General features: G+C 37.3%; 1 protein-coding gene across 1 annotated transcript in view; it reads right to left on the bottom strand.

The window, feature by feature from the left end:
• LOC111925299 (dynein axonemal heavy chain 5-like) overlaps window positions 1-23,112 on the bottom strand; it is a 152,215-nt gene that overhangs the window by 27,789 nt on the left and 101,314 nt on the right. The window contains exons 63-72 of the mRNA XM_023921726.2: window positions 19,931-20,125; window positions 18,543-18,698; window positions 18,090-18,272; window positions 11,929-12,099; window positions 11,120-11,498; window positions 9,734-10,005; window positions 7,718-7,882; window positions 3,726-3,993; window positions 1,684-1,805; window positions 173-520 (exon numbers count right to left, since the gene is read on the bottom strand). Coding sequence (XP_023777494.2) covers window positions 173-520; window positions 1,684-1,805; window positions 3,726-3,993; window positions 7,718-7,882; window positions 9,734-10,005; window positions 11,120-11,498; window positions 11,929-12,099; window positions 18,090-18,272; window positions 18,543-18,698; window positions 19,931-20,125 — 2,259 coding nt within the window. The remainder of the gene's footprint in view (window positions 1-172; window positions 521-1,683; window positions 1,806-3,725; window positions 3,994-7,717; window positions 7,883-9,733; window positions 10,006-11,119; window positions 11,499-11,928; window positions 12,100-18,089; window positions 18,273-18,542; window positions 18,699-19,930; window positions 20,126-23,112) is intronic.

Raw genomic sequence — 23,112 nt, 5'->3', positions numbered from 1 at the left:
TTGAAGAAGGCCTTATTTACCTCTTCCTGGTCAGATCTACACTGAATACCCGCTATAACGGTCTGCCTGCTAATCTTGACCTATGCACACTTGATTCTGAAAAAAAACCCCAAAAATCTCATTAAGTTATTCATCTGACAAAAACTCCCTTTAATATATTAAAATATTTTACCTCTGGTGTATCAATCACTGGCAACTGCTCTATGTGCTGGAGATAGTCTTCCACTGTATTGCCTTTTGGAATAACGTAACCTTTGTAGAAACAAAATTTTTCACTGAACATGTGCTCTCCAAACCAGACTCTTGCGTATGTGTTCAGCAGTGCCTTGTCGAGGTCATCGGTTACGCGGCCGCCGTACTGCACTTCTCCGAGCATGTAGCGAACACAGCTCCAGTTCACCCCGTGCTTGATACCCACATCATTCAAATGGTTCTGAACAAACTGCACACTGGCTGCAAAGTCTGCCTGATTAAATTCGTAAGGAATATTCCAGCCCAATGGGCCAAACTTTCTTCTTTCCTGTAAAATAGTTGGAATTAAAGGTGAAACACTGGTAGATATAAATTGTGAAGAAAGCTTAAGGGCAGAAACATGAAATATGTTAATATGTTAATGCAGTAGTCCATCTATAATTCTCTGTCACTAACTTTTAAAAAAGAACATTAAACAAAGACAAGGCCAAACACTTGATTAATTATCTAGTAGCAAAATTTGTACAAAAAATGGGAATATCAATATTTTCACAAAGAAAAAAAATCATCTTTTTAAAGTATTTTTTAAATCTCTGAGTCTAGAACTATTGCATCAGAATTTAAAAAATTAAGCTACTCTATGATGCAAGGGTGTCCAAAATCATCAGCCATGGTCATTGTGTCTTCCTCAGGACTAGATATATTCCTATCACTGCTGTGTCTGCATGATGCAGATTTAAGTAGGAAAAGCTGCTTCTTAGTGAATCATTTACAGACTCAGCTGGCAGTATATAGCTTTTAGGGCAATATCTAGTAATTCCTAAATTTTTCACAAAAAAAAAGTTATTCCAAAGTGATACAAAGAAAAGCATACCGCAGACTTCCACTAGACCACAATATATCAGTGCATAGATGCCACAGAGGTAAATTAACCAGGCTCCAAATATAAATTAACGATGAAAAATTGTGGTTAATCCATACAGCACTTTCTTCAGTGGAAGTCCTGAAAGTCGAGACCCAAAATCTACTTTCATTTCCTCCGATGGGTTTCAGAGCAGAAAGGATTTATATATTCACCCTCTTATACCTTCTTATTGTAAACACTGCAGTTTAAGACTATGGTTTCCCAAACCACAAATTGTAGATTTTTATTTAGTATGTTTTCATGATTTAAAATATTAGTAAAAGTCCATTTAGTTGAAAGACAGATCACATAGTCATTGTCAAGGACTTTAATAGAAGAGTAATTGACCACTGTTTGATTGTCCTTTTCTTCTCCTGAAATACATTTCATTTTGGAGGTACAGGATCAACACGAGCAAAATTGTAAGTTCTAACACAGTTGCAGAAATAGATTGGTTGTTTTCTTTCTTATTTCATTTGTGTTAATTTGCCAACATGGGACCTCACTTGATAAATGTTTTTCCTTTAATAACAATGTTCATTAATAAACTGGCTTTATGACAGAAGAGAAGAAATATGTTTTTAAACCTGAACAGTTGTGTGAAGAAATGCCACAGCATATAGCAATGGTTTCCACTGTGGCATTTTGCTCACTCCCAGCAGATCCTGAGTAATAGCTGAGTATGTTCGTTTTAAGCCAGCTTTCACACCTAGAAATTAAATTAAAAAATGTAATACATAAGTAAAAAAAAATTTATGGAATCCATAAGTCCAACCTCTTAAGCATAATTCTCTATTCAAATTTGCAGTATCATCTTATATCTTCAAATAGTGTCTTAGAATCAATCAGCTGGTCATAGCAGGCAAACTTCAATAATTTGTTGTTTTAGGTAGATAACACAAAAAATTAATTTCAAGAGTCTGAAAGGAATTAAAATCCAGTAATCCTATTCTAAATGTTCTCAAAAACAACTGAAATAGAAAAGTAACTATTTAGCAACTATATGGCAATAAAAGAGATACCTAACATCATATGAAACACAGCACAGGCTATCCAAGAGTTTGGTTTGATATCTACTTACAATATGAGATTTGAGTTTTATTTACAATAATTTTATTTAGATTTGATTCCTATAAAAATCTCAAAATTCTGTATGCAGGTTCTCCATCTGGCCCATAGGCACCAAGGTGACGAGATGAGACCCTAAATTCCTAGTGCAAATATTAATATTTATGGAGGTTTGTTTGAGCACTGACATTTCATATCCCAGGAACAGCTTTAGGCAGTTGATACTGATCCATTCTCAGCGTCCATGGAGTACAGAAGCTCAACTGCTCCCAGATGTTTTCAGGCAGTGCTACTCAAGCATCCTTTGCCTTGGGCAGACAACCCAAGCATGAGTTACTGACATCAGGCCCCTCTTATGATACTTTCCACCTAATCAGCTTCATACAAGTCTAGAAGGGCAGATTTTAAGTTCAGTAAAAAGATTGTCCAAGTTGTCCTACTTCCTATGACACAATAAAAGTACTTTTGCTTTTGTTCATACTTCACAAAGATCCTGTAGAGCAGTATTGAAACATAGAGCTTTTCAAAATATTGAAAAGTTATCATAGGAGGGTTCCAAAATCAAACAAATGTGTCTTATTGTATTGTGCTACCAATGTGGCGGGACAGTCTCAAGAAACTAAAACTGTCTATATTTCATCCTGACTTCAAATTTTACACTGGGCTTTTTTTCAGCTGCTAAATGTAAGTTGCAAATTTGCTATAGCTTGGCTTCAAAAATAGCCTCTTGGAGCTATAGGTTGTTACCATTAGAATGATCAGGAGGGGGCCACTGCAATAAAAAGATGCTGAGCTCTGAATTGAAAAGGGGGAGAAAATAAGAGGAAGAAGTAAGAAATTTTTATCAACAGACTGACTACCTTCTCTTGAGATGGAGTATAAATGCTGAAACAGCATGTGTTTCACATCAAACATTCGGCAGATATCCTACTAATGTTCAAAGGAAGCTAAATACTGAAATAAGAGGTTTAAATGTCTGAAGCTTTAAATAGGACCTTGGATAAAAATTCTCAGCTCCTACTGACATCATCAACAGAAACCAATGGCAACACACACACACATAAATATATAAAGGGTATATTTATTTATTTGTAGGCATTGATAAAATACCCCTTCTCTCCTCAAGGTTTAACAATAATCTTGGCCTCTCCTCCCATAGCATGTTCTCCAATCCCCTCAGCATCTTTGTGGGTTCTCACTGGACTGATTCCATTCATGTCTTGCTTATACCCCTATTAATACAGAAACATGAGTCCAAACTCCCAGTTAAGATGCAGATCTCATACTGTGCTTCTGCACCTACTAGGTTAGGAAAGCTGCAGGCTTAGAGGCTCAGAAAGCATGAGATGAACACCCGAATATGAGGAAACATCCTGGAAGTGGGGAAAGATCCTGGGTGTAAGGAAGTGCATGGAGACCCAGACGACCAGGGGATGCCCAGGAACACTCACGCCCAAGACCGGCAGCTTCAAGTAGCTGCACAGTGAAACCAAATTTATTTTCTGCCCGAGCTTCCTGGACCAGCAGCAATCTCTCCAATGGGAAGGGAAGACATTCCTACCTTGAGGAGATTCATTGGTGAATTTTATAGAGGACTGTAAAAGATTAATAGGAAACTCTGGGTGAGCCTCTGTAGTGATCCAGGTTCTGAAATCTTCACTCATAGACTCTTTTGTTGTGATAGTGTCCATTAATTCATGAAGAAATTCCAAGCCAAGGTGGCAGTTCTGTAGAAGGAGCCATCCTCCATCTTGCATGCACTGATTTAGCAGGTGCCTTGCATGGACTTCCTGGCCCTGACCCATTGAAATTGCACGACATGGAATGTTCTAAAAATAAAAAAGAAAGTTTATTTTATATCTAATTCCTTAGAATTATACATGTGATACATTGCTTCCATAGATCCATGTGTAGTAACATTCTGCCACAAAGAAAGCCATTAATTTCAATGGGGATTAATTATAATAAAACAGAGTAAAGAAAACAAAACCAAAAGAAAAAAGAAAAACTCTTCAAGGTTCCCTTACCTTCCACCTGTTGGAAGAAAACTACACCTACTGGAAATAATATGGTTTTGCTCATCTAACAAACTCTGTGGGATAAGACAATCTGAAACATTTTTTCAGCTTTTTCAATATGTTTTCAAATAAAGCAAGACATGAATACAGCCTGACCATTCTTTTTCCTATAATGTACTATCTTGAGATGAGCAGATATTAGGGCTTCAGATAATAATTAATGCGCAGTGTCAACCAAAGAATTCTGGTGACTTTTACTGTCTGAACATATATGATTTAAAAGAGACCTGTTGATGAAGCAGGTAGGACAGGAAAGATTGGTTCACATTAAAGTATTACTCAGGAAACATCCTGTATTGTTAAATGGCAGCTGTGGAGCCACAGATTCAGAGGATTCCAGTTTGGTAATCTGCTAGCTCCAGCACATCTAGGGCAGATGTAGATTCAGTAGAGAGAAATGCAACCATAAAATTCTGGAATTTTATGGCATCTTCTCCAGGGGCTATGGGAGAGTAAAACCAGTTGTTCAGAAAACCAGAGGAGGATACAAGTTCTCACAAAGGGATCTGAAAAACATGAGGCTGAGATTAGGACCACATAAATCTGTTAGTAATGAGCAGAGCAGGCAGATTCTCTCTTGCTTATTGTTCTTGCTACTCCTGTTCTTTTTAAGTCTGGCTCAGGTTGGCTGCCTGACTCCTGCCAGGGAAAACCAGAATTATCAAACCCAGTTAAACATATTACTCTGCATACATATTGAGGGTGAAAGAATTAATAGTCTTTGTTTCATGGGCAGTTTCATATTTAAGACCTACAGCTGAGGTCTTAAATGCAGCGAGCGATGAGCTACATTATCAATCTGGGCTTATCTTCAGCTGGCTGAGAGTTACAAAGGTTAGTCTTGACCTGTACAGCTACTCAGCCTCTCTTACTGTGAAGCAAAAAGGAAGGAAGACATCCACTCCTAAACATCAGGGAGGAGGATGCCCTACTTTGTCAGGAGAAGAAGGTTAAGCATATGGACACAAACTGTGCTGGGTCATTTGGCCTTAGGGTCAGAGAATGGGCCCTGACCTGATTTTCCAGAAGAGTATAAATACAGCTGCTGTATATGATCCCCCATATCCTGGCAAGATTTAAGGACATGAGAACGCCAAAGACAAGAAAGCAGTTAAATCCTACTCTCACTCAGGTCAGTGAAACCTGAAACTGTGGCTAAAAGAAGCAAAGCTAAACAGCCAGTGAAGCTGGCTGTGTGCCAGAGAACCAAAAAAATATCTTTTCTAAGATGCATCTGAGTACAGCTAGCACTCTCATAAGTCAAAGACTATGACTACCCCTGCATAAGAGTGCATAAATATTCAGAAGGTACATTATTCCCTAACAAAGCATCTACTCATAATTTGCTCTTCTCAGCAATGTTACCTCTCAAATGTACAATCATTAAAGGTTATAGAAATATCGAGAGAAGGAAAGAAATCTTTTTCACCATGAATTGTCCTCATTTTACTCCTTCTGAAAGAACTCTATCAAATGTCTGCATACAGAACGTTTCTTTCAATAGTGAGTCATATCAGCATATCTATGTCATCTTAATACATTGCTATCCAGATGAAAATGCTGGCATTTTAGTCACTACAGTGGCCCTGACAGTTCTGTTGAAGTTTCTGTGCATCATTCTCTAAAAAAAGAAACTATCTCTACAATTTTTTAAAAATCTGATTTTAATGAAGTCGAAGTGCTGGCATAAGAAACTTCATTTTAATCCTGAAAGTTAAATTTTCTCACCATCTTAAAGTGAAAGTAAAGGAGGCATAAATGCAACTAGTTTTAAGATAGAGCTTGTTTGTTTATAAAAGAGATTATATAGCTCAGTAGTCACAGATATTGTTCTCATTTCTCTGGGAGAAGGCCACCTGAACAACTAAATTTTAGAGTGAAAAATAAATTCTGGACACAAATTTGAACATTACCAACAGCAGATAGTTGATTTATACAGTTAATATCATACTTAGAGGCACCATCAGTACTGGAAATCAATTTTAAGACTATAAATTATGACTGCAAAAGGGAAATAATTGAAAAAAGAGGTCCAAGTTTTTTTGTCATTAAGGAAAAAAATCCCAGCAGCACCACCACCACCCCCCTTCAAGATCAGGTCCCAGGTACAACTAATCCATATTAAAGAAAGCAGAGAAATCCCAAAGAAAGACAGGAACTAAGTACAATTTGTTGACATATTAGCAAAATAAACACAAAGCTCCCTTAAAAATGTTTATGAAAACTAAATTATTTCTAGATATGTGTTGCAAAAGCTAAAGAACTGTGGAAATGTTCAGCTTCCACATTGTTATATACATTTTTATTTTTACAAACATCTGTGTTTGAATTTTTTTTTTTTTTTGGTGGCATTTGGATGGCTTTTGTAAACTTGAAATGTTTCTATATGCTGTGTGGTTAGGTCTTTACCTAATCAAGGGATTAGAAAAGGACCTTGCAATTAAAGTGCTGTTGACTTTACAGGTGACACTAGAGGTGAACTTCAGGTTATGACAGCCTAGCTGATGCTCCCTTGTTCATAAACCATGTGTGAATAAACAAGGCAATCCCTTTAGCTCGTTTACAACCTCACTTTCTATTTATTCTGTACACATTTCCTGAAAGCACGAAAACATACAAAGACTGTCCAGTGCAATATCCTTTTGGTCTGACAGCAGGCAAGAATCAAATTAATGACATCAGATTTAAGATTCTTAAATTTAAACACTAACTGAGAGTTAGGTCATAACTTAAGCTGTCTTCAACACAGACAGTCAAATAAAGGTCCTGATTTTCAAACTGAATGAGCATCTCCACTTTTAATTAATAAGCTAAAGAGATTTGTGAGTCCTCCCCACTTTTGCAAGTATGTCTCACTCAGCATATACTAAAATCCCGAGCCATTAAATGAAGATGCAATCTAACGAGGAAAATTTATGGAGATCTAAAGTAAATAACTTCTTCTTGGGAAAATTTTATATGCTGCTACATTGTGAACCATAAAACAGAGCACAGAGTGACTTAAAGTTATGCTGTTCTGTAGGAAATGTTGAATGCTTCCATCAAGTGCACAGATTGAATGCTAGGGTGTTAAAATTAGTTTCTCTTGTCATCATATTTACGATTTTTTTTCTGTATCTTCTTGAAATCATCATTACTGTCAGCTCCTACAGTGAATGCAACACAATATAAACCACAAATGTTGTTTTGTTCTCATAGCTCAGTACATTTCCTAAGCAGTGGACTATCATAGTCTGCTGGATAAAGAGAGTGGTCCCACTGGAATCAAAGAACAGCAAAAAAGCAAGACTTCAACATTTTCATTTCCAAATAAATGCCTTTTGGCTAGTGGTCAAAAATTAACTTCCAGAGAACACTAGTATGAATATAAATACCATTATTTGAACGTCATTAAAATGTGGAAATATGACTTGTAGGGCAAAGAAGAGTTAAAAATGTCTTTGTCAGCTCTAGCAATATCAGTATAGGAGGATACCTTTGATTTTGCAAGACGTTCTATATTTTCAGTGGGGTCAGACCCCACTGATAAAAGGCATGTCAAAGGTGTTCGACAGCCACTTTCTCTCCACATTGCTTCCATTTCAAGAATAAATCCTTCTGCATACTTCTCTCCAAGAGATTCTGCAATGTAGTGACGAGCCTGGAAAAAAAAAAAAAAAAAAGGTTATCAGAAAAATGTATCTATCTTTACCTTTTTAAATTCAGCATTAATTAGTGATGTGGGATTTACCAATATCTACATTGGAGAGCAATGACTGTCTAAACTGTAATTTTTCAACTTAGGTCCTCAGGGGGCAACCAGTGAAATTGTCAGATAGCAAACTTCAAACAAAGAAGAGAAAGAACTCTGCTCACGCAACAGCCATCCTGTGAACACTGTTGCTAGAAAATGCTAAATGGGGTTTTTTAAAGAACTGAAAAAAAAAAAAAAATCCATGCAGAATAGATCCAGTGTCAGCTCTGAGGACAGCCCAGATATTGACCCTAAATTACTGCCTGTCAAAATTTGGTGGATAGCCAAACAAAAGAGTTTCTCTTTACCAGTTCCATTCTTAGGTCCCCTAAGTATGTATTGTTGACACTGTCTCTACAGCGTAGTGGATTAGCTCTGACCCAGTTACAATCTCCCATATATCTATTGGAACTTCAAACAAATTCTCCTGTCCAGTGGTTATCCAATTCAAGTCTCTTAGGCTGAATATCTATTTCTACAAAACTCAGCTCAGACTTGATCCTTAGAGGTCAAACCTTCTTTATGCCTCATTTTCTTTCTTTTCACAGACATTTTCTAAAAGAATTTCTAAAGCTACCTTAGTGCATGAAATTCTTTTTTACTGAGGTGATTTCCTAGCTATGTAATGACTCTCACAGATTTTGCAGCATGTATGATGAAGAGAAGCACTGAGGAAAAAGGTGGAGTGAGGAAGATGTCAACTGTAGGGGAAAAAACCCTCAGTCACACACTATTAAGTGTAAATTTTATCCTAGACAGGTAAAATTTCTAATACTTGGGAAAGCACAGTAGGAAAAGAAGAGATAAAGAAGAGATTAACAAAAGAGATCCCCTCTCTCCTCAAAAATCAAAATAATGACCTTTTCTTGCAACTATTGTTCAGAGACATCCTTTTTCAGAGATGGTTGTGCAAGACAATAACAAATAATTGATAAATGAGTTCACAGATAAGCAGTAGCAGGTGTATTATTTTTCTCTGTTTAAATTATGGCAGTTGGAGTTCCCATACTTCTCCTTACTGACTGAGGAGCAGAAAATGAAAAAGAGTGGAGCGAGCCTTTTTGAAAAAGAGGCCCATGAAAATATGGTGTCCCCGAAATACAACACAGATGCTATCACAGCATGTGCATGTAGCATGTAAAGTTAAGATAGACAGGAAAGAAAAACTACTACTTTCCAGTACAGAAAGGAAAAAAAAAAATGACAAGAGGCTCATACATCTCTTTTACACCTACATAGAGAAGAAAAATCAAAATATCACAAACTGTGGAGAAACTGTTAGTCTACTGCAGTTTCTTTTATGACATTTGCCATGAGGCAGCCTTAATTATTACTTTCTCAGTAGAGAGGGTAAGTAAACAGTTTATCTGCTGTTTTAGTGCACCTGTCATAAAAGTGAATTGTCGTTTTTTCACTGCTTCTGTGAAAAAGATCAGGGATGTATCTTTTGATTCACCAGAGGAATGCAACTTCCTTACAGGTTTCATGACTTGACTTTGAAAGCACCACAAAGAAAAAATGGTATTCTTGCAGCTTCAACACAATTTGTTTCATGTTCTGCTTCCTAGTTCATTGCAATTAAATAAGTGAGTGTTCTCACACATCTTTTTTATGATCATTTCAATAACTGATTTTTCAAAATAGCTCACTCTGCAACAAATATTATGGTAACAAGAAATTCAGAAAACATAAGTTTGGAACTAGCAGTTCTTCAGGAGATGTCACATGGCATAACCATTGTACAAAAATGTATCTTACTTGGGCAACAGTGTGATCAGGGCACCAACTGCGGACAAGGAGCAGTTTATGGAATTGATCCAGTAAGCTGTCATAGCCATCAGGAATAACAGATTTTTCAGGAGCTTCTTCATCAAACCAGGCTTTCCAAGACTTCTCATTCTTAACAATTTGTACCAGAAGTTGATTGAAAGGGTACAAGCTAGATAACTGCACAAGATTGAGCCATGTCGTGTCAAGGATCCACTTCCTTGGTTTTGGTTCCACAGAATTCATATCCAAGCTGGCACCTCCTGCAAATTGAAAAGTATTACAGACAAAAACAAACATTATTAAACAGAAAAATGACAAAGTAATAAAAAAACATTTTTTATGTATAATTCAGGGTGTAACATTTTATGTAAACCAGGATATGGAGACCTAGAATTTGCATGGAAGGAACACTTAAAACCTAATTGGGAAGTGGTCTCAGTTCCTCCCAAAGCTGATATCCCACTAATTTTTGTGCTGCTTCTACTCTAACTGAAGAGCTGGAATAAAACATGACCACCTAAAAGGATACTCAAACCCAGTTCTTCAAAGCAGATGTAGAATGGTTAGTCAGACTCCTTTCATCTTTACTAAAGAATAAGAAAGCACATGGTGCATTCATTTCCAGGACTGTGCAACATCAACAGCCTCTTCGCTCAACCACCACTCAGACTCGTGCCCATTTGCACACCCAGCACAGCTGAGCCACAGCTGAACAGTAACTCAGTGTTTGCCAAACAAACTGGGGTGTTTGGATGCCAAGCACCTGACTGCACTTGTCTTTGTACCAGATTGTGTTTATCTTATCTTGGAGACAGCGAGGCCAGCCCCCATTAAATTTTATAAACCTTACTCAAATTTTTCTTTGTCATCGTCTCTGAGCAGTGACATACAGTGGTGACATAACGCAATATAAAAATGTTTTACAACAGCTAATAGACGTCCACTTCTTTTGTGCTAATAAGTCTGGTACAGCATTCACGTGCCTGCTCATCAGCCATCAAGAGAGCTTTCGCTGATTGTCTACAGTCTCACAGACACAGATGTGGCAATTTGAAAAAGAGGCAGACAGTAGAGACTGTAAGTTCTCTTACAAGTAATGGACTTTTCCCCCCCCCATTCTGCAATGTATAACAGTTAAAATAATCCCCATCTAAACATTATTTTGGTAACAAATAATCTATACTGCTCTTGCTTTGGAAAATTTGTCCCTCAATTCTTTCTTGCACTGTAAATGCTTTCATTCACAAGTTAAACAAATAGATCCACAGGATATAACACGTTGTTAATGCAAGAACTGCAAAATCTGCAAAATCTGCAAAAAAAACCCTGAATTTTGCAGACATACGTAAACAGGAACATTTTTAGAGGAATTACCTTTGATCAGTGTCTCAAACTCATTGTGTGAAATTTTCTTGGCCTGCAAGTCAATCTTCAGTGCCAGAAGCAATGTGAACAGGAACCTGTGATTTTCATACAGCCCTCGAACTGTGTACTTGAAGACTTCATAGGTGAGATGCTCGATTATATAAACTACCCTTTTTGCTGCAATTTGAGATTTCTGAGATCTTTCCACTGATAGGTCAAAAACGCCAAGGAACTGCCCTAAAGATGTTTGGTACATGACATTAATCATGCTCATTTCCACAATTAGGAAATAAAGGATGCTACCACGACCTGCCACAGGCCGATACTCTTCACGTGCAGTATTGATTTTCACCTCTGTCTCCATTGCTGTGTTCAATTTTTCACTGACCTTAAAATTAATGGAAAAAACCATGAAGATTAAGTTGTATTATGTGGTTTATACTAAAAGAGCAAAAAGAAATGGTCTTGATTAATATCACAATAATATTTTTAGTTGAACTTTGCTTCCCTCTTCAGTGTTTCAACACAGACATTGTGTCTTCATGTGTTGCAACTGTCACAATGGGAACTGATTCAAACTTACACCTGCAAAATATGCCTGGAATATAAACAGTATCCAGATAGCAGTTTAACTTTGCAATTTTTTATGAACAAAAAAATTAGTGTTTCTACTATTTATTTGTTAAGAAGTTAAATGTTATATAGTGGCTCTGAATGGAAAAAAATAAAACAAGAATGAAAATATATACATACATCTTTATATATAACATCTTTAAATTACAATTAAAAAATGTATCTGCAGTACATTCAAAATTCACCTCTTCTGCTGTTGTTTTAGTGATCCTCAAGACTTCTATCAGAGACTCATCTTCAACCAACGAGCCTTCTGTACTGGTTAGACGGCAGAGAAGATTATCTTCAAGCTCCTGCATTTTCCTCTTGTGGTATGTCACTTGTTCCATCAGTTTGATTCTTTCTGCTTCCAGTTCCTATATTCAAGAAATTTGCCATCAAAGAAAATTCAACATTAATTAAAAGGACAATTCCTTATAAAGACAAAGAAAACATGTGATTTCATGCATGTGAGATTGGGGACTTTGTAGTCTTTCACATAAAATTCTGAAATATTACTAAATATTTCTGTACGGAAATATTTTAGATGCATGCTGAATATATATTTTAAAATAATTGATATGTCTCCTGTGTTTATTTGATTGATGAAGAAGAATGAAAACACATCAGAATTACCAGGAAAATCTTCCTCATAGTAAGATGCACAAACCACTATAGATAGTTTCCAATGGCAAGTGACAAAATCCACATTACATCAAGTACTTAAAATTAAATCAGATAAAGGCCTGAAAGATGCTTTGTATGGATGGATTTACATAGTAAGCAAAACTGACTGGATGATGTTTTCCATTTCTAATTCCTACGATTCTGTGATTTTGAAAGATACAGTCCCCTACTGCTTATAAAGCAGGAAATGCTACAATTATTATCTATGTCATATGGATTTTTTTGCCCTTTCTACAAGACAGATAATGACAAAGGAAAAAAGGCAGAGAAGTCAACAGAACGCCAAGTAAAATGAGGCATCTATATTGCTGGCTGTCTTTATTTAATCAACCAGGTCAACCTTCATATATATATATATATATAAATATATATATATATATGAAGGTGTAGTATTGGAGTTGCAAAAACACTCGCTCGCGGTGAGAGACTTCTCCAGGGTCAAGCTGTTCAAGTATAAGCGATTTATTATAAGAGTAAAAGGAGGGGAGACCCGTGTCCGCCACCAGCCTTGGCGTCCACGTGGTCTGGGGGAGGGGAGAGAGAACAGGTAGAGCAGGGAAGGTGAGGTTGGAAGGGAGAGGGAGGGAGTAAGAGAGCGAGGCTCCTGTTACAATCGATTATATGCTTTCCTATAGTGAATATTCTAATTCTTAGTAACCAATCACCATGAGACACACCCACTAAAGAATTTACATACAGCCTATGAGCTTCCCTATTTTAACATACAGTGTTGCATTTTACACTTCACAGAGCTTTACAAGTTCTATCCTCGTTTCTTTACCTCTGGACTTTCCTATCAACAGGACATTGGTTTGTCAGCAGGGATTCTCCTTCAACTGGCTAGGCTATTTTCCTTTGGTCATATAGTAACTCAGTATCTTATGTTTCAAAGCAGGCTTTCATTTCTATCTCAATTCTAGGCCTCATACCTTCAGAATCTTTTGTTAAATAAACACATTCAGGTTTCCCTGCTTCATCCTCCCCAACATCTCCTCTGTCTCGATGAACTAATAAAATGCTAGAAACTGTCTTATTCGTTAATTTTTGCACACACTGAAGTATACATGGTACTGCTGCTAAAACTACAATTATTACTATTAAAATAATTAAGCCTATTTTACAGAGTTGCTTTAGCCAGGGTGCAAAGCTTAAACCATCAAACAAATTGTCTAGCCAAGATGGGTCATCCGTTGTGATTTGGTTTGCTAGATCTCTTAAATTCTGCAGCTGTTTATGGATAGAAACAGAATGATCAGACAAATTCATACAGCATAGCCCTTCAAAATCTTCACAGCCGTGTCCATGTGCTAATAAAAGATAATCAATGGCGGCTCTATTTTGTAAAGAGGCATGTCTAACTGCTCCTTCATCTGTCAGTAGTTCACTGATCATGGCAGAGGTGGCATTTACTTCTTTGCTGAGCCAGCATCCCAGCTCATTTAGCTGTCTTAAGGCTACTGAGGAAGTTAACTGAGGTAGGAAAATACTTGTAGCAACTGAACGGCCAGAGCTCCAGGGGTGAAAATCACTATCACAATTACTGTCATAGTGATGCCCCCAGGAGGATCTTATTTTCCTGTTTTTCTTTTTGATTACCTCTTTGACACTGGGAGCAATTATCGTAAGTTGTCCCATGGCACAAGGGCCACCAGTTATTTTTGAGGGTATACCTTGCCAGGCCCTGTCTCCACAGATGAGCCAAATTCCTTTGGGGAATCGAATAGGAAGTTTGTTAAAACGGTTTGCATGAGGTTCTTCATATGTAAGAAGCTTAGTTTGCTGGCACCATGAGGTCATATTGTTATAAACGGGGTGGTACGGGGTGACATTTAAATTAGGGCTGTTCTTTTCTAGGAGATGGAACAGGTAACAGGTGTTCATAGTTAATGAACCCAGGATTTCTAATTCTTGAAGATCAGATTGATCCACTTTAGAATTATCAATATAATCTTGGTGTCTCGCACTGGGAGTTGGAGAAATGTGGTGATCATCATATGGCCAATACTTTTCAAGAGTAACATTGTCAAAACCCTTAGGGAGAGGTACTCCAACTAGACAGGTTGAAAAGGGTTTGTCAGGGCTTGTGTCTGATAGGCAGATGGTGTCAGAGCCTGCAGACTTGGCTAAGGCAACCCAGACATTTGTCTTAGGTTGATTTACAGGTAAAGCTTCACTACAAAAACTATAGCAAAAGGTTAAAAACAATATGCATTTACACAAATACTGAAGTTTCATTTTCTGAAACAGTCTTAAGCAGATCATCTTCTCCTGGTGATTCTGCGCAGTTCAGGTCTGGGTGCTTGCTTCTTTGCTTTTGTTTGCAGAGTTGTCAGCTGATGCGAGGGTGTCTGTGGGTTTTGATGTGTGGTATGGCTTCACGTTTTTTGCAGGGATCCACTTGAGTCCTCCACCTGTAGAAACACACGCAAACCCTTTCCCCCATGTTACAAGGTTATACGGTCCTTCTATCTGTCCTGACTCCAAATTTTTAATTAAAACTGGGGGATGATCTTTCAGTTTTGCCTTTTTGTTGTTTAAGAAATGTCTGTAAATGGGGGGGTCTGGCTCTTCTGCAGAGCTATTCAAGAAATTGTAAACATACAAGGCCTTACTCAGCCTCCTTTGAGGTGTAGCCTGGGCTTCTCCCCCTTTCTGATGATCTAAAATACGTTTTAGAGTTTGATGTGTTCTTTCTATCATTCCTTGACTCGTGGGGGAGTAGGGAATGCCAAAGGTGTGACGAACACCCCAGTCATTTAGAAATGCAGCTAATTTTTGTGAAACATATGAAGGACCATTATCTGTCTTAATTTCTCTGGGGACACCTAAATAGGAAAACGCTTGTGAGAAATGTTGGCAAACATCTTTTGTTGTTTCCCCTGTATGTACCGAAGCAAAAATTGCATTTGAAAATGTATCAATGGAGACATGAAGATTTTTAAGTTTTCCAAAAGAGGGGTATTTAGTAACATCAGTTTGCCATTTTTGCAAGCTTTCCAACCCTCGTGGGTTGGTGGCTCCTGTAGAGGGGATTGGTTGAACAAGCTGACAGGCAGGGCAGGCCCGTACAATACTCTTTGCTCTTTACTCTTTACTCTTACCTCTTACCTCTTGCCTCTTCTCTCTTCCCTCCTCCCTTTCCCCCTCTCCCCTCTCCCCCCTCTTAACTCTCAGCCCCCTCTCCCTGTTCCTACCCCTCTCGCCTTCCCTGCTCTTTCCCTCTGTTGCTCTCTTACTCCCTCCCTCTCCCTTCCAACCTCACCTTCCCTGCTCTACCTGTTCTCTCTCCCCTCCCCCAGACCACGTGGACGCCAAGGCTGGTGGCGGACACGGGTCTCCCCTCCTTTTACTCTTATAATAAATCGCTTATACTTGAACAGCTTGACCCTGGAGAAGTCTCTCACCGCGAGCGAGTGTTTTTGCAACTCCAATAGTGTAGTCTAACTACACCTATGGTTTTAGTTTATTTTCAGTTTTGTCAACATGTCAAGCCGGAGAAAAAGGAGATGTACAGAGTTACATAGTACAGGAGAGGTTCTCCTGTATTTCAAAGATGTGAAAAATTTATTTTCACAAACTCCTCATTTGGAAACCTGTTTGAAATATGTTCTAGGGCTACAGAGTATAGCTCTGTGAAAGCTACAAGTAACTGCATCCCAAAAGATGGGAATGGCTTAAGCATCAGAAACTTATATTTCTACATTTATTCTTCTTTCTATACCATTATTTAAAAAAAAAAAATAATTAGGATTACATAAAAGAAATACTTCTACAAAACATTCAAAAATACATTTAACTGCATACTTAAATTCCACATTAGGATGTGGTTTGTTTAAGATCAGACACTTTACCCATACTATTTATAAGCCTGTAAAAGGTATTATTCAGAAAATTAGCAAATATACCAGGTAAAAGTTTTTGTTTGCAAGGGAACTTCACAACCATATTTGTAACATAAAAAATAGTTGTTCTGAACACAAATAGTGGCAACAACTTCGTTATCAAAGTTCAAAAATATGCTGGTTTTTTCTATATTTACAGGATCAACGTATAAAGCTGAGAAGAATAAACACTTCTTTGATCATATTTCATTGATCACTAGAGCAATCTTTAAGAATGTCTTGGTTCCTTTAATCTATTACTTTATCTCAGCGATCATAAAGTTGTCTCTTTGTAATAGAAAACCTGTTTCTCAGAATCTCTGTTCATGTTTTGTCCTCTCTTTGAACTAAATTTTTCAGAATCTCATTGGCTCTGACTATCTACACCACAACATTCATCTCTGACTGCGACAGAAGAGACAGAACAGCCAAGATGTCTTCATATCTGCCAAAATAAGTTTAATAAATGTTGATCCGCTGCAACAATGTCCCTGTGCAGCAAGTTATGCTGATACTAACCAGGTTCCCTTGCAACTCTCTTCGGCTGATGTACAGCACTGAAGGAATATTTTTCAGCTACTGTATTTCAAAATGCAGTCTAGGTGTTGCTATGTACATCCAATTTGAAATCTCTAACAGTTCTGTCCAAAAAAAACCCCCAAAAAAACCAAAAAAACAAATCACAGAGCAAGAGGGAAGAGGAGTTTTATATGTAGGTCATGAGAAACCCATTCTACTTCTTTCACTTCTATCTTGATTTAGACCTCTTTCTCCTTTCAGAGGTTAGTCAGAATACTCCCATTCACTCCTGCTGATGCTGTTCAATTTTGCTTACAGAATCCTGCATCTACTGGAGTAAAGATTAAAAGTTTTGCATCGAAAGCATTTGTCCCACCCTATTATTCCCCAGTACCAGCTGTCAGTATTTTTGTTTTTCATGGAACAATTCACAGGAAGTTTGTGCATTACAGTGACTTTCCAGCCTCTGTGACTGTCAGACTGAAGCAAGGACAGCTTAATTCCAGCCCTTACTTCAGTAAAGGCTCATTTTGAGCAAAGTGGAAGGGTGTTGGCTGGAAAAAATGACAGCACCACTAAAGAACACTGGTTAGAACATGCTTTGGGGAAAGTCAAAGGAAGAATTAATTCCCTTAGGTAGGCAACTCCTCTCACATAAGCAAGCCTACCTGAACTACTTACTGAAAGCAGCAGCTCTGCTAATGCAAATCTCATTTTTTTTCTCTCACCTGAGAGAGGATTTTCTTCCTTATATTAACTTACACATAATCAATGCAAATTTTAGTAAGAACAGAGTCAGGTCAGTGTTCAGAGCTCCTTAAGAATCTTTCATCTCCTTGCACACTAGAGCCTGGCTAGCAAAAGTAGTTCAAGTTCATAAGCCTTTTTTCATGTAATTTAAATTAAGTTTAAAAAGGAATTCAGAAATAAAAGAGATTTCTGACTGAACAAGAAACCCTCTCCATATATGAAGGAATAAAACTGTTTTATGTATGTCATGTGTATGCCTGTGATGTATTTTTAATAAATAATTTTCTTTCTTCTCTTTCCAAAGCCAGATCTTAGAATAAATGTTTAGGTTCCCCCATTCAATTAAAAAACAGCTCCACATTGTGTTTCAGCAAATGCACAACCTTTAAACTTTCATTCACATTTTTGTTCTTGCATTTAATTTGAACCAAGCCACTGAATATGTATGTACTCCTGTTGCAGACACTGAACAATACTATATAATACTGCAGATGCTTGCAGTACTATTCCAGTACTGCAAGACTCGATACCTGCTTTTCTGTGAGGATGACACGGCCAAGGAGCTGATCTTCCAGCCCTTTCATGGTAACAGTAAAGTCAATCACGGTTGTTCTTGCACTAATTTCTGGAGTATAAACAGGATTAGCCACCTTTGTTGTCATATAGAGGGTAAACCCCTTCGCCAGATCTACCTCCTTGTCACCTACTTTCACCTGAAAATAAAAAACATTTCTCAATTTTCAACAGCTGAATTCAGAAAAACTTATTTTTTCAGATAAAAAAAAAATAAATCTATGAATTCTTCTTTTTATGTTTCCACTTTTTAAACTTTCTGATTAAGAGTAAAAAAGTCCCTCAAACAACCCCATGAGTTCGCTACTCTTTTTCTGTTTTAAAGGTACTAATCATGTCAGTATTCAGACTACCCCATACCCATCATCTGTCCTACTGGGTTTTAATTTCATGTCTACAATCCATCTTACTTTGTGTGCTGAACCAGATTTTATGAAATTTTTTTCCAAGATGTTATCTAGAGCAGGATCAAGCTCCTCCCCAATGTCTTCAATTAAGAGAGGTCGGCCAAGGGACAAGCAGTCTTCTATATGACTTCTGAAGAACTTGTGGTGCATAGCTGTAACCTAGGAAGATTGAGGCACAACGCAGCATGCATTTGAAAGTACACACAAAACAGCACAAAACTGATGGCAGCAATAAAAAATTATACCATCCTGTGGTATCTATAGAAATGGCTGCATTTTAGGGACCAACACTTGCCTCTGCTGACATGAACGGAAGCTTTGCTTTAAATGTAAGAGGATAGGAGATCACATTTCTTTCTTGTTACTTATTTACTTATTTATCTGCATATCTATCTAATCATTTTAATATCTTAATGTCTGCTAAATATAAATAGTTTTATGCTTAGAACACTAATGTGAGGTAGGGAAATATGTATGGAGTTCAGAAAGGGAGTCAGTGTTACATAGGAGGCCTGATCATTCAATTTCCAATTCAGTTCCACCAGTCTTAAAATTGCTAAAAGTAACACAGACTCCTTTCCATTTATTTAAATTTAATATATTTAACATAATCCTTTAAGATGATAATTGAATAGCCTTTAGAGGCATCTCTTAAGTCATAGTTTTTGGATGGTTTTTTTACCAGGAAAAAAAAAATTAGGATAGACACGTTTTTAAAATAAATCCTTGTCTTGCAGGCAAAGCTCTTTGAATAAGGTATAATTAAAATATCCAGAGGCACATTACACAGAATTTAACCAGTATATAATTTAAAAATAAATACTCTGTTCCACCACTCTGCACTTTTTGTTTGTTATAATGTAGGCACATGTGTATCCACCAAAACAGCATATTGCCTACATTTTTATTTCAAATTCAGCTGAGGGATAAAGCTAGTGTCTGGGTGACCAACAACATAACACTAACAAGACCATAGCAAATTGCAATATCCCAGATGTAAGCCATAATTGTATTGTGCACTTGTGTATTTAGAAACTTGACATAACTCTTTTCCTATTGGACTTACTGGGGAGAACTCAGATTCAGAGCAGGAGATAAAAGTCTCCAGAAAGGTGGAGAATGAGAAACAACTTTTTACCTCCCTCTTTGTTTTCTTTTCACTATGGAAAGCAATTAAAATCATCATAAAAATAGATATGCTATAACATATCATTCCAAGCTATTTTGCCCTGTTATTGATACCCTGATATAGAGTATGGGTTCTGCATCAGTCTTGTTTTAGTTTCTGCATATCTGTATACCAATGAACACCAGATTCAAATGACACATGGTCAAAGTCTGATGACACAAACGACACACACATTTTAAAAAATTACAAATTATCTATTTACCTGAAGTCCATTATTCTTTTCCTTATTTTTGATCCAGCTTTTCCCTTGACCTTGTGGATCAATCAGCAAAGGATATCTAGATGCTTTTGTGACAATAATGCCATTTTGAATTGAAAGGTCATCATTTGGAAGACCCTGAAGGTTCCATTCACCCACTGTAGCATTGTCAACAAGCATACCAGTAAGGTTCAAGTTCTAATAGAAAATATGCAATTACAAAATTAGTACCAGTAGAAAACATGTAAATACAAAATTAGTGCCAGTTAGAGGAGCTAAACTAAAACATCTTTGGTTTTTCTTCTTATTCTGATCAGAATGCATGATAGGGTATATTTGGTAGTTACTGCTTACTGTTTCTTTTCTTTAAAGTTCAGTGGCTCAATTGCAGTTGAGCAGTAATGAAAGTAAATTCTGTTGAGGCTCTGATGTCCATCAGAGAGTGTAAAAAAAAACTCTGAAGTCAGTTTAATATCTAATGACAAACTGATTTTTGTCATTTTTGATGGCAAATTCTTTTCCTGACAGTTCAAGTGGAAGTGTCATCTTGCTCACAAGAGCTTCCACCTGCTGGAAAGTGCCTTCTAGGTACAGGATGGCTGTGGGAGACTAAGAGAAGAAAGTGGAGATAAGCTATGGATCAGTAACCATGAACTATCCTGAAAGGTTATTGCTGCTAAGTTAAAAACCCTTCACAGTTCACATACTCTCCTAAAGTCGGATTTGCACTTGTCAACTAACTTGCTTTATGAATATCCTTACATACTTCACTATGAAAAGTAAGTGGCCTCTCAAAAAGGTGTGTGTGAAGAAAACAGTGCTGAAAATAGCAAACCAAACTCTCCAATTTAGAAAAGCAACTTAGTAAGGATTGAGAATTTAAAAAAACAATAAAATTGAAGGGTTTTTTAATTTGCTCCTTACATTTTTTCATTCAACAATTCCTACTTGTAGGCTTTCTCTAAAAACATGTTTGAAATAAAGACATGTAAGAAAGAAAGGAAGGAAGTAAAAGCCTGCAAATCTTGCAAGAATCACATAATTCAGCATCTGAAGCCTAAAGCAAAACTTCAAATACTGTGAGAGTTGTGATACAGTCATGAGACCTAATGATACCAGGGGCTTCAAGATGCCAAAGCTTTTTTTCCCCTTTGATTTTTTTTCTGCTAAAATTATTGAAGACTCACAATAAAGCAACACAAACCATTCTCAGAAGACAGAGAAATTTTAGGAAATGAGTTTCCATTTGTGCAAAGGACAGAAAAACATTTAATCGGCAAATTTTTCAGCAATTAGAAACCATGTTTAGTTCCTTCAGCAGACAAGTAGGATATTTGAACTTTTTCTTACCTACAGCAGTAAGTATCAGTCACCCTGCAACTCTGAAACTCAGCTAATTTAAGTGCCTAACTAAACAGATAGGTGGCTAATTTTAAACAGATCTTTCTAAATTGTTATGCCTAAATGACTCATACACCCACGGTCAGTTTGTGAGAAAGCAAGGCAGACATCAATCCTTTTGCTTGAACTGCAAAGCTGCTTTCCTTCCTGTTGTGTGAAGCATCAAGAAAAGCCCATATTCTGCCTTTTGTGAGTACTTAATTCCCTGGGGAAAATCAAGACTCTCTTTAATACACTATGATGGAAATCATAATTCTGTTTTTAATGGGAACTGTCTAAACAGAATGGCAAACATGTTTTGAAACTCATCAATTATAGTATTCTCCATCTAACTAAGACATATTGGGAGGGGGGAGGAGAAGCAACATGAAAACTGTAATAAAGTATTCCTCAAATTTTCAAGGATGTAGCCAAATAGGATTGTGGTCAGAACACCTTCATGGAAGCAAAATTTTGGTTCTTTAGGTATTGCTTTCTTAGGACATTATATATCCAGTTTCATATCCTTAAATGGTGAGAAACTTGACAGATATTCCCCAAGCTAAGTAGCTTTTAAGAACATTTTGTACACTGAATTTGAGAAAGAGCCTCCCTGGGATGATTGTATGTAGGATAACTCCCATGCCACACTGGTTAAGAATCTTGCCTGAAACTGCACTGCTCCTGGTACTTTATTAATAAATCCATCTTGGCCTTTCATATTTCTTATCATCAGCAGTTTTCAGAGAACTTTACTGGGCAGGTCAGAGTCATTCATCTTTTGGGCTGGATTGAAAGTTTCACTCTGTCAGGTCAAGGTTAATCAGCATTACAAGAATTATGCTAACCTAATATAAAAATAATAAAAGAGATATTCACGAGTAACTTCTAGGAAGTGAACACTTTTCCCCTTATGGAAAGATGTCTCCTTAGTAGAGATTTTAAGTGCCAAATCCCAAAAAACCTGAAATGAAGATGCAGATCTACCTTTAGCTGTTTCACAATGATATAGCTGTACACAGGTTGTTCAGTAGTTCACAGTGCTTTCCAGCAGCAACTGCTCTGTCAAAATCTTTGACAGCTGAGAACAGGAACTGTTTGAGCTTAATGCCTTAACTCCTGTGCTGAGAGGAAGAAAGAGTCCCTGAACTACTTCTCCAACCTTCACTGCTGAAGGAAATGTACACAGGTACTCACAAAACCAACATAGAAGACAACATAGATCACTCAGAAAGACAGTTTAATTACTATGGCCTAAATTCTGCCTTCAGCATGAATATGTCTTCCAGGTACAAGGAAGAATATTAGACTGACCTCCTAAAAGTCATGGAACAGGAGCAATGCTGCTGCTGGCCATGAGCAAAGCCATCTGCCAGGTCTGGCACTCCTGAGGCAGATAATGGTAAAAGTAAAGGACAAGATTAATGCAAGGGATTCCTGCCCTGTGTCATAGCCTCACCATGCAGGTTGCTCACCTTAATAAAGGTAGAATATGAAGTGGCAAGAAACAGAAACTGACCAATGGAGCCGTAGCTCCATTGCCCTGTCTGCACAGACACAGGCCAGTGGAGGAGATACTGCAACATCAGCCTCACTGGAACAGCCTCAGTGGTGACAAAGGTGCATGGATTTAAAAGCTAACACTGGAGCAAGCTGAAGTGATGAAGCGCTGCAAACCAAGCCTTGCACAATGCAGGGTTTCTTTAAATCAATAATTTCTACAAGACACTTCAAATTAAACTAAATTAAATGTTGTGGGTACACAGCAGATGGCATGACAGGAGGGTATATACTGATAACACACG

The sequence above is a fragment of the Cyanistes caeruleus genome, chromosome 1, assembly GCF_971803275.1.
Source record: "Cyanistes caeruleus chromosome 1, bCyaCae1.hap1.1, whole genome shotgun sequence".
NCBI classification, from domain to species: domain Eukaryota; kingdom Metazoa; phylum Chordata; class Aves; order Passeriformes; family Paridae; genus Cyanistes; species Cyanistes caeruleus.
The sequence above is the reverse complement of the archived record's forward strand: the minus strand, read 5'-3'. Positions and strand labels throughout refer to the sequence as shown.